General features: G+C 39.7%; 1 protein-coding gene across 1 annotated transcript in view; it reads right to left on the minus strand.

Annotated features, from left to right (window-relative positions):
• Positions 1-788: 788 nt before the first annotated feature.
• Positions 789-19,290, minus strand: part of LOC142176029 (uncharacterized) — a 44,571-nt gene continuing 26,069 nt past the window's right edge. The window contains exon 5 of the mRNA XM_075243067.1: positions 789-1,245. Coding sequence (XP_075099168.1) covers positions 789-1,245 — 457 coding nt within the window. The remainder of the gene's footprint in view (positions 1,246-19,290) is intronic.

Raw genomic sequence — 19,290 nt, forward strand, 5'->3', positions numbered from 1 at the left:
TAATTTTTCTTGGTGTGCCATTTTTGTGATATTTTGTGACATTTTGAATAATTATTTGTATTTGTTTGTGCATGTTTATTTGCTAAATTAATAAAAAATACAAAAAATATGTCGCCTTTCACATGTAGGATTTAATTCTACAATTGTTAGTAATTAAATTTGTTTTACAAAAAAATAAAAATTACAAAAATAGGCATCGTTTGCATTTTTAGCATTTAATGTCCAAATATACAATTTTATGCTTAATTATTACTTAATTATGCGTTAATTGTTATTGGGAGTTAATTTGCGCTTTTATAACTTAATTTAGTTCTTAATAATAGTTTAAGTATTTTTATAATTTAGTTTTAGAAAAATAAAAGAAGAAAAGAGAGCGAAAATATAAAGAAAGTCGGAATTAGGCCTCTTCTTCAACTTCAAGCCATAGGCCCAAAAAATGGCCCAATCTTCCCTACGACCCAGTCCATTTCGAACTGGGTCGACCCAGTCCATAACCCAAAAGACCCAAACCCTTTTTGTCTTACATTTTACAAAACAAAAAAACAAAACAAAAAAAAAAAGAAGGGAAAACCCTAAAATGCTTAACTCACTCGCCCCCCCCTCCTTTTCTATCTTTCTTCTTCTTCTTCTTCCTTAAGCAAAGCTCCGTCAATGTCTACTTCACCATCTCCACTACAACCACCCCTTCACCACATAACCATGGCTGCCCTCAAGCTTCACCATTGTCGTTTTTGTTTTTGCGCCATGGCTGCCCGCGTTTGCTTTCATCTTCTTCGTCGAGCTCAAGCTTAAGCTCGACATCCATGGACGACCACTGTTTCTCTAGCAGCCATGGCTGCGTTCCTCGTCATCGAACCCCAGCCATCGCGACCATAGTCACGAGCTCCGACCACAGTCGCGAGCACCAACGGCGAACAAACAACCTGCTTGCGCCACGCTGCTACTATCACGGTTTCTTCTTCAACTACTTTTGCTCGCCGCAGCTGCTTCCTCATCGCGCCACTGCTGCCCATTTCCACCACTGCTGCTGCGTTCCGGTTTGTTATTGTTTCTCGCCGCGTCCAGTTCCCCAACGTTGTTGTTTCACGGCAGCTTTCTCCATTTGAATCAACGTGAGCAGCTCCGCGTCCAGTTTCTTCAGGAACAAACATTGAATCAATGGTTGCTGTAGCTGCTGCTCCATTTGTTGTTGCTGCGTTGTTCTTCTTCGTCTCCGTCGCGGCCAAGATCACGCAGCAACTGCTGCTGCTCACGTTTCCGCCATGGACGAGCAAGCTTTGATGCTGCCATGGCCATCTGCGGACTGCTGTTCCTTCCTCTCCATCTTCTTCGTTTATTCGTCGTTGTTACGAATCGGTTAGTTGGTTTATGTTTTCAAAATTCGCCCATATTTTTTGTTGTTCGTTGTTTTTCGGATTCAAAATCGATAAATGATTCAATGTTTGTTTTGTTTGTCCGTAGTTGAAATAATTTTAGTTTATTCATATGTTTCGTTAAATTAATTTTCAGATTTAAAAATAGAAGTTTAATTAGTTGCTTTCATGTTTATTTCATGTTTGTATTATTGTTTAAGTAAATATTTGTTAGTTTGATGTTTGTTAGATTCAAATTAAAATTTAATCAACTATTTCTTCAATTTGTTTCATGCGTTTATGTATTGTTAGAAATTGTTAATATTGTTAAGTTCAAGTTTAAGTTCATAATTGTTTCTTCGTCAATCTTGTTATTTGTTTAAAGAATTTAGTTGTATTAAAGGAATATATTGTTTTAATCGTTTAATCCGTCATGTTTGTTGTTTAAAATAGTTCATCCATGTTCATACTTTGTTTGATTGTTTTTGAATCCGAATTTTGTATAGTTTGATTTCTTGTTTACCATTTATGATTATTGTTTGAATTGTTCTTATAATCTTGTTTAAAGTTTAATATAAGAATTGTTTGTTGTAATGTTGTTAGAGTTGATTTTAAGTTCAATATGATTGAATTTAGAAATCTTCATACTTTGTTTGTTGTTGGTTTGAATCCGAAAATAGGATTGTTTGTTGCTAAAATATTGTTCAATCAAATTTTAGTTGTTCTTGGTTGTTCAATTTGTGTTCATGTGATTTGTTGTTGAAATGTTGTTAAAATCATGTTCATATGATATTGTTGTTATGATGTTCATCCGTGTTCATATTGTTGTTTGAACATTGTTAGAAATTGATCATATTGTCTATATTTTGGTTAAGTTTGATTAATTGATGTGTTATAGCTGATGGGTAGTTTGGTAAATTTGTAATACGTCCAGGGGTAGTTTGGTAATTTCAGTAAGGTCGGAAGGGGTAGTTTAGGAATTGTACATTTTGTAATTGTTTATTTGAAGCATGGGGGACAAAATGAAATGGGGTGGGTTGTGATATGATTATTTAATATAAAGGGGGGACAAGATTTAAATTAAAGGGGAATCTTGCATTATTCTAAATAAAGCATGGGGGACAAAATATAATGGGGTGGTGTGATATATTTATTTAATGTAATGGGGATGAGTGGGAAGATAATGGGTTTGGTAGAGAAAGGGATTGATTTTAATTGATTAAAGGGATGGGATATATATATATGTGAAGTCTGGACACAAGAAAGGAAAAAAAAAGACAGACAGAAAAAAAAGAGAGATTGAAAAAAAAGCTGAACATTTATTCCGAAAAAAAAAAAAATTGAAACTCTCAAGAAAAGAAAAACATACAAAGAAAAAAAAATTGAAAATTAGAAGAGAAAGTAGTACACACCTGATAAATATTCTGGTATACAGGTGTAGAAATTAAGGGTTGAAGATTAACTAGCCTGTCAAAAATCTGAAAATTTCCCTTGGTTTCTGTCCGTTATTTTCGGCATTCCTGGATTTTATTTTGAATTTTTCAAAGCTGTCACTGGGATTTTCGTTGACTGGTTATTGCTGGTTATTGTTGCTGTTGCTGTGTTACGTATTACGTTGCTGACTTTCTTCTTCTTATATTGACAATATCAGGTACACAACTGTAATTTTGGCATTTTGTAAGCTGAAATGAAGAATGGAGTGTTAAATTTTTAATTTAGTTTAATTTAATTTTTTGTATTGTATTTAGGTTATTCATGTATTATTATTCCGTAAATCACTGTCATCGACATAACTAGGCATATTATAGCGACATATTAAATAACGTCTTTACCAGATTATTAGGAAATATATTTAAACCTGATTATTAATTAAAATTGTTTAAATAAAAAAATAGAAGAAATAACGTAAAAATGGCGTTATTGAATCAGTTTGGCAAAAATTAACTAAGTTCCTTATTCATAAGGTTTTTCGTCAACGATAAGTTAATCCGAATCATGTAGTCAATTTCAGTTATAACATGAATTAGTTTGCAAACAAGTATTAGGACATGATGAATTAAAACAAAGTTAGTTAATGTTAAATTGTTTAAATTTTTAGAAATATGATTTAGTACTCAAGTTTTTATTTTTATTTCTTTCAATTTTCAGTATTTGTAAATAATTAGTTTCAATAAATAGATAGTCTTACTAACAATTTGAATTTTAATCCAACTATGGGATAATTAGTTTTTTTTTATTTTTATTTTTTACTTTTCGATAATTCCATGTTGTATCTATGATTATAATTTTATTACTTTCTGCTAATATTTGTTTTTCTCTTCTATTTAATATGTCATTTTCAAGAATGTAGATATTGATTTTATATTTATAAAAAACTTAGTAATAATAAAAAGGTAGTCATTAAAGGATATTATTAAAGGATTTCGCTAAAAATAAATAGATGTAAATAATACAAATGTATAGGATTCTCCAATCTCATTTATTTATTTAATTATTTAAAAAAAATTACTTAGAATTTGGGATGGATTGTTTAGTGAATTTCACTTCCTTCCCCAAAGATAATGACGCGTTAGACTCTTTAGGCGCGATTTAATTAATTTTACCTTCTTAAACTCGGATGCGCATTTCATGCGACCCAAATCTAAATCCTAAAACACCAAATAAAATATGTTTCGTATTGTGGGTGCATTTCATGTGACACAATCCAAAGATATGTTTTAAGCGATGTTCACATTCCTAAAAAATAATAATTATAATAATAAAGCGGTAAAAGATAAAATTTGCACATGGTTCATAATTGTATTAAAAATCAGATAAATAAGCCGAATATAACAGTTGAGCGACCGTGCTAGAACCACGGAACTCGGGAATGCCTAACACCTTCTCCCGGGTTAACAGAATTCCTTATCCGGATTTCTGGTACGCAGACTGTAATATAGAGTCATTCTTTTCCTCGATTCAGGATTAAAATTGGTGTCTTGGGACACCCTAAATCTCCCAAGTGGCGACTCTGAAATAATTAAACCAATCCCGTTTCGACTGTCCTTTAATTGGAAAAAATTCCCTACGCACTTCGCGGTGCCGGAAAAAGGAGGTGTGACAGTCGTTTCCCTTCAATTTCATTTATGCTTGCAATGTTTATCATTAGAAATGTTTTGACTCATAAATAGAGCATGAGCTGATTGTCACAGCATAAAACTGAAGTTTTTGAGTGATTTGATTTTCTTATTTAGCATCAGTCGTGTTGAAAATAGCTATGGGTGAAAGAAGTGTCCTAGTTGGTAATGGTAATAACACTTTGATTGGTTTGAATAGTTGACTAGTGTTTGAATGACATATAATTAAGTTTGGTCTTGTATTAGTTGATTTGATAGCCTGTTGAAAGGTGTTGCTCAAGGTAAAAGTCCAACATGTTTAGTTATGATTTGGTATAATAATTTGAATGAGACATGAGGATTTGAATATGAGATATTCTGAATTTTATGAATTTTTGCACTTCGAATAGTTTAAGTTACTCCTGCTTGTGTCAATGATTATTGTTAATTGGATCTGAACATTGTTGTCGTTTTCTTTTGTTAAGTTTGGGCTCAATTTGGGTCCAAAACCTTGAAGGCAATTTGGAAATAAAAGCAATTTTTGTTTACAGTGAATTGATGCCTCCATGTTAATGGCCGTCGCTGGCCCATATCTACTCTAATGACTGGCCCGATTCTCCACCCTTGCAATGCGGTAAAATTTGGCCTCGTGAATTTGATTCAAGAACTTCTTATGCCCTTTAATCAACTAGCCAAACCCTAATAATTGAGGCGCGCCATAGTATATAATTCTAGCAATATATGGCTCTCTAAAACTTTGTTTGAATTCCCTTTTAGAATTGGAATGGAGGTGTCGTGCCAAATAAAATCTTAAATGCATGATCCTCGCTTAGTTAATATTTTAGTCCTTAGAATTCGAGGCGTGCCATTTAGCGAATTTTCCATGGCCCTCGCAAAGTTGCAAATGCGTTAGTTGCTTTAGGTGCGTATTTTAATAATATTACCTTCCTAAACCCGGGTGTGCATTTCATGTGACCCAAATCAAATCTTAAAATGTTGAATAAAATATGTTTAGGATTGCGGATGCATTTCATGTGGCACGATCCAAAGACGTGTTTTAAACGACGTTCAATCTTTTGTTAAAATTGATTAAAAGCGGTTAAAAATTTAAAAAGGCATCATAGGTTAAAGCATGTTTCTAAAATCAGATAATTAAGCCGAATATAACAGTTAAGCGACCGTGCTAGAACTACGGAACTCGGGAATGCCTAACACCTTCTCTCAGGTTAACATAATTCCTTACTCGGATTTCTGGTTCGCGAACTGTTAAACAGAGTCAATCCTTTCCTCGATTCGGGATTTGAACTGGTGACTTGGGACACCATAAATTATCCCAAGTGGCGACTCTGAATCTTTAAATGAAATAATTCCGTTTTGATTGTCCTTTAATTGGAAAAACTCCCTTATACCCTTCCAAGGGTGTAGGTAAAAAGGAGGTGTGATAGCTCTGGCGACTCTGCTGGGGACCGATAACCCAGAATCTCTGGTTCAGGGTTCAAGAATTCGAGCTTAGAATAATTGTTATAGTTGGCTTTATCCATTATCTGAATTTGTTACATGATTTGGGCCTAATGTGCTAATTGATTGCTTTTACCGCTTTGATATTTCGTGAACTGTATATAAACTGTTGCGAAATCCCTCTTCTCTCTGAGTCTTCTAATTCATGAAGAAGTGTGCACTTCGTGTGACTTCTTTTCTGTTAGAGTCATATCCCAAATTTAGAACGAGGTTCAGACAAGTTGCAAAGCCGGTGAAACTTCTGTATTTCCGGTACGCTGCCCCCCCCCTCGGCTCGAGCTGTCTGCTTGGGTAAGCCAAGTCTAGAACAATAAACCCAGGTTTTGAACCTAGTACAACAAGACCTCATGCCGGATCCTTAGTAGGAACGTTTGCTTGTATCATGTGCATTTAACTTTAGAGACTCAACACAGGGGTTGGGTCTGTCTAGGACAGGTGCACCAAAAATGAAAAGACCATCCTGATGCATCTTACTTGCTACCTGTGCATTTATTTGATTTGGATTTGCATGCTGACTGACTTTTGAATAATAGGAGAAAGTTGGAAAAAGAGAATAGCAATGTGAGGGTTAAGTGAGTTAAATCACCTGTTTTGGAAAAACCAATGTCTAAATGGTACTGACACTCTACCGAATATTTTGAGAAAAATGAAAAAAAAGGAAAAGGTTTCGTTTTGAAAAATAGTTGGTTTTATTTTATTTGCCCGAACTACGCCAATTTGATTCTCACAGGATGTGAGATACGTAGGCAACCCCTATCGGGTTCAACTTCTCTTTTGTAAAAGCAGCCCAAAAAGAATAAAAATTTTATTTTCATTGCAAATAAAGTAAGATGATGCCATTCTTCTCAGAATAGCCGAATATCCCTCAAAAGGGCGCCGGAAGGCTGTTTTTGCAAGAACAACCACTTTTAGTCACTTTAAAGGTTTTGGCTGGTTAGCTGACATAGCCTTAAAATCTTTGTTTTCGAAATGCTGAAAGGCCGGATTGGCAAGGCCGATATTTTTGTGAAAATTTTGGAAAAATGGTCATTTTTCTTGAGTCAAAATGAGTCATAGTTTTCTTTTAATTAAAATCACCTTAATAAATATGCAGGATGAGCACAATTCAAAATGAACCTTTCTCAGTCCGTGAAGAGATCCCTTTGGATTTACATATGTGGTGGCATGATTTGGGGGACGACAGCAGAAAAGTTGTGACAAAAGCGTTGGGCGGTCTTATCGGGCTCTTGAAGGTTAGGCCAAGAAAAGACGTGATTGAGGCCTTGATACCATTTTGGGACCCAGCACATAATGTATTCCACTTTGCTGATTTCGAGTTAACTCCTACACTGGAAGAGATAGCAAGCTATGCCGGCTTTGAGGGAAATCTTAGAAATCAATACCCGGTAGCACCGAGAATAGTAACCCCTCACAAATGTTTGGACTTGTTAAGCATCAGTTGGGACATCTGAGACGAAAATTTGGCCAAAGGATTCTGTACCTTCTACTTTTTATATCGACGTTACGGGAATCCCCGTGGCTTCAAAATGCCAGATACCGGTCTTACTCACGCGGGAAACCAAAACAAGTGGGAAGCTCGGAGAGGATTAGCTTTTATAATGGCGTTCCTGGGTATTTTGGTTTGCCCCAGAAAAGACGGAAACATAGAGGTGGGGATTGTAGGGATAGTTGACTTCTTGATGAAAAAGGCGAATGGGACAATAGTGCCGCTGATCTTGGCGGAAATTTACCGAGCTCTGACCCTTTGTCGAGAAGGAGGGAGGTTTTTTGAAGGGTGCAATATGCTGTTACAACTATGGATGGAGGAACACCTTTGCCACCGTCTCGGATACTTGAATTGTGGTATGACTGGCCTTGAATGCATCGAAAAACATGAAAAGCGGGTAGAGGGTTATGAGTTCCCGGATGGTACGGAAGCATGGCATGCTCATTTGAGATCTTTGACTGCAAACAAGATCGAATGGATGATCGGGTGGCTCTCGGTTAGTGAAGTAATCTATATGTCGGCTGAGGTGTGTTTTTTGCTGTTGATGGGTCTTCGGAGTATCCAGCCTTATGCTCCGCACAGAGTCCTACGTCAGTTAGGCCGATACCAGACCATCCCATACGATGAAGATTTGAGTCGGCAGGTCATTGAGTTAGAACCAAAAGCTGCCTTCCCAGAAGAAAACGTGCGTCGGATTTGGCATCAATGCAGATTCTTAGGGCCTAATACTCAGGTACGAGATCTATCCAGAGGCGAGGTGGAGCCTAGTTACACGGCTTGGTATGGTAAAAAATCCCGAGTTCATCATGAGCCTGAAAGGCCCGCAAAGAGACCCCATGTCCAACAGTTCACCGACGGAGCACAAGTGTAATGGGACTGGTTGACCAACGAAAACGAGTATAGGGTTACCCTAAGCAAATTGGAAAAATAAGTCAGAGAACTTCAATTCGAGAATAGTTTGCAAGCCGCGACGGACGAAGGAGAAAAGAAAAGGCTAGCCAAAGAAAATGAGGGCATTCGAGCCCAAATTTAGAAAATGAAAATAGCGGCAGAAAACCCCGCTCGAAGTGCCAAAGATGAAAAACTCATAGATAACCTGAGGCAGAAAGTGAGTGACTATAGTTTTGATTTGAACAAAGCAGAAAGTGAACTAGCCAGGGCTCGAAAGCAATTGGCTAAAAACGCAGATGAATGAGCACGCCTGGTTAAGCAGTTGAAAGAAAAATACGACAATGAGGTTGCGGGATTAAAGAAAAGGGTCATCGCCACGGAAAAAAAAAATGATCAAATAGGCGAAAGACTTCAAGGTTGAAAGGGAACATTGTTATACAGCATTGGCACAATTAGAAATAGATTTGCAACAACTTCAGGAGCAGAATCATGTGGCCGAGCAAACTTTGGAAGCCAGGGCCCAGCAGATCGGGCGTTTGTTACTAGAAAAAGGTGTCATAAGAGAGAGAATTAGAAGCATCGCCGATTACATTGTTGTGAAGTGCCAAGCCTGTGAGGATATGACTCGCACCACCTTCTTCGCGGAAGTGATGACATTTGTTAAACAGATAATGAGTGACTTGGATCGACTTCAAAGAGATCTTGCATATAGGCCCGCGGCGAGACCGAATGATGTCCCGCGGGCACCAGGAGCATTAATGTATTCATGATTTTTCATTTGAGTCTGTATTTCCTTTTCCGTTAGAGTCTGTCAGTTGTTTTGAGTCTGTATTTTCTTTCTGCTGGAGTCTGTCAGTTGTTTTCGAGTCTGTATTTTCTTTTGTTGGAGTATGATAGTTTATATTCGGAGTCTGTATTTCATCTTTGCATCAGAGTCTGTTAGTTTCTTTTGGATTCTGTTGGTTTTGAGTCTTTGTAATCAAAGCATTTGCTTTTTATGAAAATTGAAAATCCCAAAATATTTTATTATTTACTTTCACACTTATCTCCCAGAACTAAGCTCGGTCTGATTCATGCGGGGTCATGATACGTAGGCAATCTCCATAGGATTCGACCATAACCAAAAGAAAAAAAGAGAGAAGAAAAAGAAAAAAGAAAGAGGAAAAACAAGAGAGAAAAAGAAAAGAAAAGAGAGAAAAATAAGAAAACCAAGAGAAAGAAACAATGGCAAAACAAGAGGGAAATGAGAAGATAAAAAAACAAAGAAAAAGCAAAGGCCAGAATGAAAAGAGAGAAAAAAGGGGAAAAGAGAAATTGCAAATGGAAATAAGGAAAAGCCGGGATGACGCAAGCAGCCGATCAAATGCATAATAGAAATGGTTAACTGCTTAGGTGCATTCATTCCCCAAAATGTGTGGTTACCAATTTGTTAAAGCCCTAATCACTAACAAGGTTGTTGTTGATATACTGAGTTCAGGCAGGTGGTTAGTTGATTGGCATTCTGGCAACTCACTCCTACAACACCCGATCAAAAGACAAGCTGAACATGGCCAACCAAGAATCGGAGACAAGTATTGTTGATCCGTCAAAAGAGGTGGAAGAATTGGATGTTAATACGATGAAGGAAGAGATGTATAAGCTAAAGCAGCAAATGGCTGAAATGTACCAGGCCTGGGCAAAGGGTCATCCACCACCGGTTTATCCTGCCAACCCTGCTTATATCCCACCATCGGCCCAACCTCAGGAGTCTCCCACTGTGAACTCATCTCCAGCCTTTCCCCTCTACCAACAATTGTATGGCACCACTTCCCATACTTCTCAAGCTCCACTACCCAAACAAGTCCCATACCCTCCTCCACCAGTCACTCCCGTTTTTGTGGCACCTCCACCTGCTGCATTACACCTATCTTCCAGTGAACCTCTGTTCCAGACTCACGACAACCAGTATTATCCCCCTAAACCCACCTTCAAAGTTTCGAACCATATTCTTACACCCCTCATATTGATCTCCCGGCAGAGACCGAGAAGCCACCCAAAAATACCGAACATGAGGAGATAATCAGAAAGGTCAAAAACTTGGAACAATCATTTAGAGATATGAGGGGGTTGGGAGGTCAAGTAAGTGTGGCCTATAAGGATTTATGTCTGTTCCCAGATGTTCAATTACCAGCAAGGTTCAAGATGCCTAAGTTTGATCTGTACGACGGACATGGTAACCTAGTAGCACACTTAAGAGGATTTTGTGGCAAGATGAGAGGGGCAGACGGAAGAGATGAATTACTAATAGCCTATTTCAGCCAAAGTCTGAGTGGATCGACATTGGAATGGTATACCAGACAAGATCACAGCAGGTGGTATACATGGGACGACTTGGCCCAAGCCTTCACCTGCCATTTTAAGTACAATCTTGAAATTATTTCGGACCGCCTGTCTTTGACAAAACTTGAGAAAAAGCACAATGAAAGTTTCAGGGAATATGGTTTTAGGTGGAGAGAGCAGGCAGCAAGGGTTGACCCTCCAATGAAAGAAAGTGAAATGGTGGATTGATTTCTGCAGGCCTTAGAACCTACTTATTACGGTCATCTGGTATCAGCGGTAGGCAAGTCTTTCAATAAAGTGGTAAAGATGGGCAGTATGGTAGAAGAAGGGCTCAAGACAAACAAAATCATGAGTTATTCGGCTATCAAGGCAACCACTCAGGCCATTCAAAACAGAACTAGGGGAGTAATTGGAAAGAAGAAGAAAGAGGATGTAGCAACGATTGATTCAGGAGCTTGGTTCGGACCTAGGGGTCCATCACATTACTATAGCCAACCTCAACCCCACCACCAAACCTATCCTCATACCTCATATAGCCCACCACAACACTACTACCCACCACTAGTCCCTCATTTTTCTGTCCACCATTCCCAAACATATAGCCAACCTCCGGCCCACGCACAATGGCGTTCGCCAGTCCCACATAATACATACCCAGCTCCACAAAATGCCTATCCAGCCCCAAGAGCCTACCAAAATCCCCCTGGAATAGGTTTCCAACCCAATCAGGCCACCAAGAATGAGAGGTTGCAGAAGAAGAGGACTTTTACTCCATTGGGAGAATCCTATACCAGTTTGTTCCGCAGGTTGAGACAATTGGGTATGCTGAGTCCGATTGAACCAAAATTGCCAAATCCAAGCTCTGGAGACACCTAATATCAACCAGAACCCATTGCCAGCTCATCAAGAGACAAATATGATTGAGATAGTGCATAAGTAAGGGGAGCCTAAGAAACTTTCACAAACTGTCATGATGATTCGGTCCAGTGATGCCAGGCCATTCAAAAAGTCAACAAGTGAGAAGTCTGTGATCAAGTTGAATGGGGCAAATAGTGAACCATCTGTGGTGGTCAAGAAGGGGTCCTCAAGTGACGTCACAGGGAAACATGAAAGAGCAAAAGTGTTTGTGCCGGGAGTGGCGAACAAGCCTGTTGTAATTGTGGAAGGTGCCCGCATAGACCCTGTCATCATCAAGCCGGTAACTCAATTACCAATAGTTAATAGCAAGGTGGTCCCGTGGAATTATGAACGAGTGACAGTGACTTACAAGGGGAAAGAAGTTAAAGAAAAAGTATGTGAGACTCATGGTTTGACTCGATCAGGAAGATGCTTTGCCCCCAAAGAATTGAGAAAAGCTAAAAGTTCCAAAAACAACCTGGTATTGGTGAAGAAAGCTGTGACTGAGGAAGAAGCAGAGGAGTTCTTGAGAAAGATGAAAGTGCAGGATTATTCCATTGTGGAGCAGTTGAGGAAGACACCAGCTCAGATTTTATTATTGTCATTATTGATCCATTCAGATGAGCACTATCGGGATTTGATGAAGATCCTGAATGAGGCCCACGTTCCTGACAAAATCTCAGTAATCCACTTGGAAAAGATAGCTAACAAGATATTTGAGGTGAGCAGAGTCACTTTTTCTGATGATGAGTTGCCCATGGAGGGTACCGAGCACAATAGAGCCCTCTATCTGATAGTTAAATGCGAAGACTCCGTGGTTACTCGGGTGCTGGTTGATAATGGTTCCAGCGCAAACATTTGCCCTCTCTCCACTCTGAACAAGTTGAAGGTAGATGATGAAAGAATTCACAAGAACAGTATATGCGTTCGGGGATTTGACGGTGGAGGGAAAGATTCAGTCGGGGACATAGTGCCAGTTGAATTTACCATGGAGTTCCAAGTGCTCGATGTGGCTGTTTCTTACAATCTGCTGTTAGGTCGACCCTTGATTAATTCTGCCAAAGCGGTCCCGTCTACTCTGCATCAAATGGTCAAGTTTGAATGGGATAGACAGGAAATCGTTGTGCACGACGAAGATAATTGGTGTGTTCCCAACGATGCCATTGTTCCGTTCATAGAGTTCGAGGACGATAAGGGGCCATGGGTTTATCAGGTTTTTGACACGGTATCGTTAGAGAAAATTCCAGAAGGGAAGTGCATTCCAACCCCGAGGGTAGCTGCCGCATCAGTCATGGTAGCTACCGAAATGTTGAAAAATAGTTTTGTACCAGGCAAGGGTTTGGGTGCATCTCTTCAAGGTATCGTACAACTGGTGTCTCTCCCCAAAAACTTGGATACGTTTGGTTTGGGATTCAAGCCCACAGTTGCGGACGTGAAAAGAGATAGAAAGTTGAAACAGAGGATCTGGGTCCTCCCAAAGCCCATCCACGTCTCTTCAGATCATTTGTTAGGCCTGGCACCAAGAAACGCCCAGTGGAAATAGTTCCTAGTTCAGTGATTGATGTAGATAGAGATTTGGTTGAAAAGTTTGAGAGGTTATTCGCCGATGTGAACATGTTGGAAGCTGGAGAGGGCTCGAGTAAAGTGGATGTGCAGTTTGTTGGGCCCAGTGAAAAGATTAACAATTGGGAAGCTACTCCTCTCCCTACTAGGAAGGAGTTGTGGTAGTTTGCTTTGATTTTCTTTCAGTTTATCTGGATTATTCCAGGGTTGTAATTCAGATTCTATGTTCCGTCCGTTTGGATGTATAAACCTTGTTATCTTTAATTTTAATGAAATGCAATTTCCTTTTTTTTCCCTTCCTAATAGTTTTATTTTTGTTTTTCTTTTCTTCCTTGTACAGTTCTTTTTATGCTGGCTTCAATGATATGACAGCATGAGGAATATCCGGTCCAGTCTTAAAAGCCAATTTAATTCTGAAATATTAATTCAAGAAATAGAGTGTGATGATGAATCGGAATATGATGAGGATGAGGCCTTTGAAGATATTAGTAAGGAACTAAGCCATTTTGAAGAAAAACCCAAGCCTAACCTGAGTGATACAGAAGCAATCAATTTAGGGGACCAAGATAATGTCCGGGAAACTAAAATAAGTGTCCATCTTGAACCACAACTTAGAGAGGAGATAATTAAAGCACTGTTCGAGTATAAAGATGTTTTTGCATGGTCCTATGACGACATGCCGGGTCTAAGCACTGACTTGGTGGTTCACAAATTGCCCACTTACCCGACATTCCCCTCGGTCAAGCAAAAGCTGAGGAAATTTAAAACTGATATGAGTGTGAAGATTAAGGAAGAGGTCACCAAACAGTTTGAGGCCAAGGTCATTCGGGTCATCCGGTATCCCACCTGGTTAGCCAATGTTGTGCCTGTGCTGAAGAAGGATGGCAAGACCAGGGTGTGTGTTGATTATTGAGATCTCAACAAGGCAAGTCCCAAGGATAACTTCCCATTTCCGAACATCCATATATTGATCAATAATTGTGCCAAACATGAGATTGGTTCTTTCGTGGAATGTTATGCGGGCTACCACCAAATCTTAATGGATGAGGAGGACGTAGAAAAGACGGTATTCATCATGCCATGGGGAACGTACTGCTATCGGGTCATGCCATTTGGTTTGAAAAATGCTGGGGCAACCTACATGAGGGCAATGACGACCATATTCCATGACATGATACACAGGGAGAACGAGGTTTATGTGGATGATGTGATTGTAAAGTCTAGAAAGCAGTCTGACCATGTCAGAGATCTGAGAAAGTTCTTCCAAAGGCTTCGCAGGTACAATCTCAAGCTCAATCCTGCAAAATGCGCGTTCGGTGTTCCGTCTGGAAAGTTGTTGGGATCATAGTCAGCCGCCGATGTATTGAATTAGACCCTTCAAAGATCAAAGCTATCTAGGAATTGCCACCCCCAAAGAACAAGACTGAGGAGATGAGTCTGTTGGGGAGATTGAATTACATCAGCAGGTTTATTGCTCAGCTCACGACAACTTGTGAGCCTATCTTCAAATTGTTAAAGAAAGATGTTGTGGTCAAGTGGACAGATGAATGTCAGGAAGCATTTGATAAGATAAAGGGGTGCTTGTCAAACCCACCTGTGTTGGTCCCGCCAGAACCAGGGAGACCTTTGATTCTGTATTTGACGGTCTTGGACAATTCATTTGGTTGTGTGTTGGGTCAGCATGACATTACCGGCAGGAAGGAGCAGGCCATCTATTATCTCAACAAGAAGTTCACATCTTAAGAGGTTAAGTACACTCATCTTGAGAGGACGTGTTGCGCCCTCACTTGGGTGGCACAGAAGTTGAAGCACTATTTGTCATCTTACACTACTTACCTCATCTCTCATTTGGATCCGTTAAAGTATATCTTTCAGAAGCCTATGCCTACAGGGAGGCTCACAAAGTGGCAGATTTTGCTCACAAAATTGACATTGTCTACGTGACTCGGACTACGATGAAAGCACAAGCATTGGCCGACCATTTGGCTGAGAATCCTGTGGATGAAGAATACGAACCTTTGAAGACCTATTTCCCTGATGAAGAGGTAATGCACATTGATGAATTGGAACAGATTACAAAGCCAGGATGGAAACTTTTCTTTGATGGGGCTGCTAACATGAAAGGCGTTGGGATAGGAGCGGTACTTGTTTCTAAAACAGGGCATCACTACCCTGTTACGGCTCAACTTCGGTTCTACTATACTAACAACATGTCTGAGTACGAGGCATGCATTTTAGGTTTGAGGATGGCTGTGGATATGGGTGTCCAGGAAGTCTTGGTCTTTGGTGACTCGGACCTTCTGGTGCACCAGATTCAGGGAGAATGGGAAACATGAGATTTAAAACTCATAACGTACCGACAGTGCTTGCAGGATCTTTGCCAATGGTTCCAATCAATAGAGTTCAGACATATTCCAAGGATTCACAATGAGGTCGCCGATGCTTTGGCTACTCTGGCGTCAATGTTGCACCATCCCGATAAGGCTTATATGGATCCTTTGCAGATTCAGATCCACGATCAGCATGCTTACTGTAATGTGGTGGAAGAAGAGCTCGATGGGGAGCCTTGGTTTCACGATATCAAGGAATACATCAGGATGGGGGTGTATCCAGTACAAGCCACATGTGATCAAAAGAGAACAATTAGGTAGTTGGCAAGCAGTTTTTTCTTCAGCGGAGGGGTTCTGTACAAAAGGACTCCAGACCTTGGGCTGCTGAGATGCATAGATGCTAGGTAGGCTACATCTATTATGACCGAAGTACATTCTGGAGTCTGTGGACCGCATATGAGTGGGTATGTTCTGGCAAAGAAGATTATCCGAGCAGGTTATTATTGGCTCACTATGGAGCGAGATTGTATCAGTTTCGTGCGTAAATGTCATCAGTGCCAAGTGCATGGAGATCTGATTCATTCTCCCTCATCTGAATTACACACGATGTCTGCACCATGGCCTTTTGTCGCATGGGGCATAGATGTCATTGGACCAATTGAGCCATCAGCATCAAATGGGCACAGGTTCATTCTGGTGGCCATAGACTACTTCACCAAGTGGGTAGAGGCTAAAACATTCAAGTCTGTAACCAAGAAGGCGGTGGTTGATTTTGTGCACTCAAATATCATTTGCCGGTTTTGGATACCAAAGGTGATCATTACAGACAATGGGGCTAATCTCAATAGTCATCTGATGAAAGAGGTGTGTCAACAGTTTAAGATTACACATCGCAATTCCACCCTATATCACCCCAAGGCGAATGGAGCAGTCGAGACAACCAACAAGAATATAAAGAAGATACTTCGAAAAATGCTGGAGGGTTCTAGGCAGTGGCATGAAAAACCGTTGTTTGCATTGCTGGGTTATTGCACTATTGTCCGTACTTCAGTAGGGGCGACTCCTTATTTGTTGGTGTATGGCACCGAAGCAGTGATACCCGCAGAAGTGAAAATTCCATCCCTTCGAATTGTCGCGAAGGCTGAGATCGATGATGATGAGTGGGTCAAAACCTGCTTGGAAAAATTAAGTTTGATCGACGAGAAAAGATTGGCAGCAGTGTGTCATGGCCAATTGTATCAACAAAGAATGGCAAGAGCATATAATAAGAAGGTGCATCCATGGAAGTTTGAAGTAGGTCAGCAAGTGTTAAGACGTATCCTTCCATATCAGGATGAGGCCAAAGGCAAGTTCGCTCCAAACTGGCAGAGGCCATTCATCGTAACTAGAATGTTGTCAAATGGCGCTTTGTATTTAACAAATATTGAAGGCAAGTGTGTAGAAATGACCATCAATTCCGATGCGGCCAAGAGATACTATTTATGATTTTCTCTGGTTAATTTATATTTGTTTGTACTTGGCATATTTTTGAAGATTTGGAATGACGAAGGCATTTTGTTCTGCTATCTAAACACTTTATCCTTTGTTACCCCCTTTGAGCCTTATTTATTTTCTTTCATACCCCTCTTTCAGAATCAGTAGCAAATATCAAAAACACAAGCGTGAAAGATAAGAAAAGGAAGAAGAGAAAAAGAGAGAGAGAAAAAGAAAAGAATGAAAAATAAAGAAAAGAATGGAAAGAGAAAGAAAAAAAAAGAAGAAAAACAACAAAAAGAGAAAAGAAAGCAAAAAAGAGAAAGAAAAGAAAGAGAAAATCACAACAACAAAGTAATTTCTATGATATGAACTACATTCGACCTGATTCCTTTTAAGGATACATAGGCAGCCTCACGGTTCGGTCCCATCAAAATAAAAATCCAAAAGTCCCCAAACAAGAAACTGGGGCAGAAGTTGTGGTTGGTGTCAGAAATCTGATTCCGAAAGATGTAATTTTGAACCCATTCGAATTGTTTTGAGCCTTTGATATCCTTTCTTTCTAACCCTATCCAAAAGCCCGCGTTACGGTCCAAAGAAAGACCTTCCGATCAGTCTTCGAGAGATGCCAAGTCAAGCAAGTGGAGGTGATTCATATCAAGGGCAACACTCTGGTCCAAGCAGAAAATATTGAAAATGAGAGAGTCTTATTGGTGAAAACCCTCACAGGCATCGTAAGGCAACGGGAGCTGAGAGAAATAAAAAATGAGAGAGTCTTATTGGTGAAAACCCCAACAGGCACCGTAAGGCGAAAGTGAGTTGAGGGATGGACAAATGAGAGAGGCTTGTTGGTGAAAACCCTTCAGGGCACCGCAGGCCGAACAAGGTCAAGGTTTTGGTAAAGAAATCAGGTTATGGAAATTCCGAGGCAACAAGTATGACAACTGAAAGTTGATCGGTTGGACAGATTGGGCCGATTAATCCAAAATGCATGTTATGATCATTGGTGCCAGCAGCTCCACTCAGATAAGTCCCTTTTTCTTTTTCCATTCAGATAGTCTTCCAGTTTTGGATTCTTCTCATCCTTAGCTCTGAAAGTCATTGCATTTCATTTCTTTCGGGTTTATTTTTCTAAGATGTTCCCAATGTCAGTTTTGTTTAAGCAAATAAAAAAAGGAATTTCAAAGCTCACTATCAACTTCCAAAGTGGCACAAGGCGCAGGGCAACCAAGGTATTGCTAGATGTAGTATGATGTGAAATAGGGTATAAAAGGTCGGTGGAAGTTCCATCGGTGAAACAGTTCGGTAATTTTGTAGGAAATGCAGAGGTTCAAACAGATGGGTCAGAGATGTAACACAATGGTTTGGGGTATAGAATACTCGGGTCATCCAAGGTCATGGGGTTTGAAAGATAATCATAAAGTCAAGAGGTTCAGAGCCAGTTCGGGGAAGCCAGTCAAAACAAAGCACGACAGCGGAGAGACCTTCAGTAAAGAATGTCATCAACTAACCACCACATTTAAACTGACAAGATTTCTCTTTGATTGAAGCAGGAGTAGGAAATTTTGGTTGTTTCGGAGAAATCCTCCGCAGGGGAAAGCAAAGCACCAGACAGGTTTGACTTTTGATTTGCAGGACCCGCCTGGATAATGGGATTTAGTTTTAGGTGTTCAGGACCCGCCTGGATAATAAGATTTAGTTTTAAGTTTTCAGGACCCTCCTGGATAATGAGATTTAATTTTTTGTTGTCAGGACCCTCCTAGATAATGGGATGTATTTTAAACCTTTCTTAGATAATAAGATGTAGCAGGAGTAACACCTTTAGAAGATATGATTTAGATTTTTAAAGCCATCATTTAACTAGGAGTTTTCAGGACCCTCCTGGATAATGGGATTTAGCTTTCAAATTTATAGAGATATTTGGTAACATGATTCAATTAACACTCACAAATGCGCCCATCACCAAACTGGGGCAGAAGTTTTCTTTGTTTGTCTTTGTCTATTTTGTGGAAATCAGGCGCCCACCTGGAGAACAAGGGAATACGTTTCAAGTTTTGGTAATCAGGAGCCCACCTGGAGAACAAGGGAATACATTTCAAGTTTTGGTAATCAGGCGCCCACCTGGAGAACAAGGGAATACGTTTCAAGTTTTGGTAATCAGGCGCCCACCTGGAGAACAAGGGAATACATTTCAAGTTTTGGTAATCAGGCGCCCACCTGGAGAAACAAGGAAATACATTGCAAGTTCAGCAATCAGGCTCCCACTTGGAGAACAAGGGAATATAGTTCAAGTTTCAGTTTTCAAGTTCTTACTGATATTTGGTAACATGCCAAACTGGGGTAGAAGTTTTCTTTATTTTGTTTAT

Source organism: Nicotiana tabacum, chromosome 22, assembly GCF_000715075.1.
Source record: "Nicotiana tabacum cultivar K326 chromosome 22, ASM71507v2, whole genome shotgun sequence".
NCBI classification, from domain to species: Eukaryota; Viridiplantae; Streptophyta; class Magnoliopsida; order Solanales; family Solanaceae; genus Nicotiana; species Nicotiana tabacum.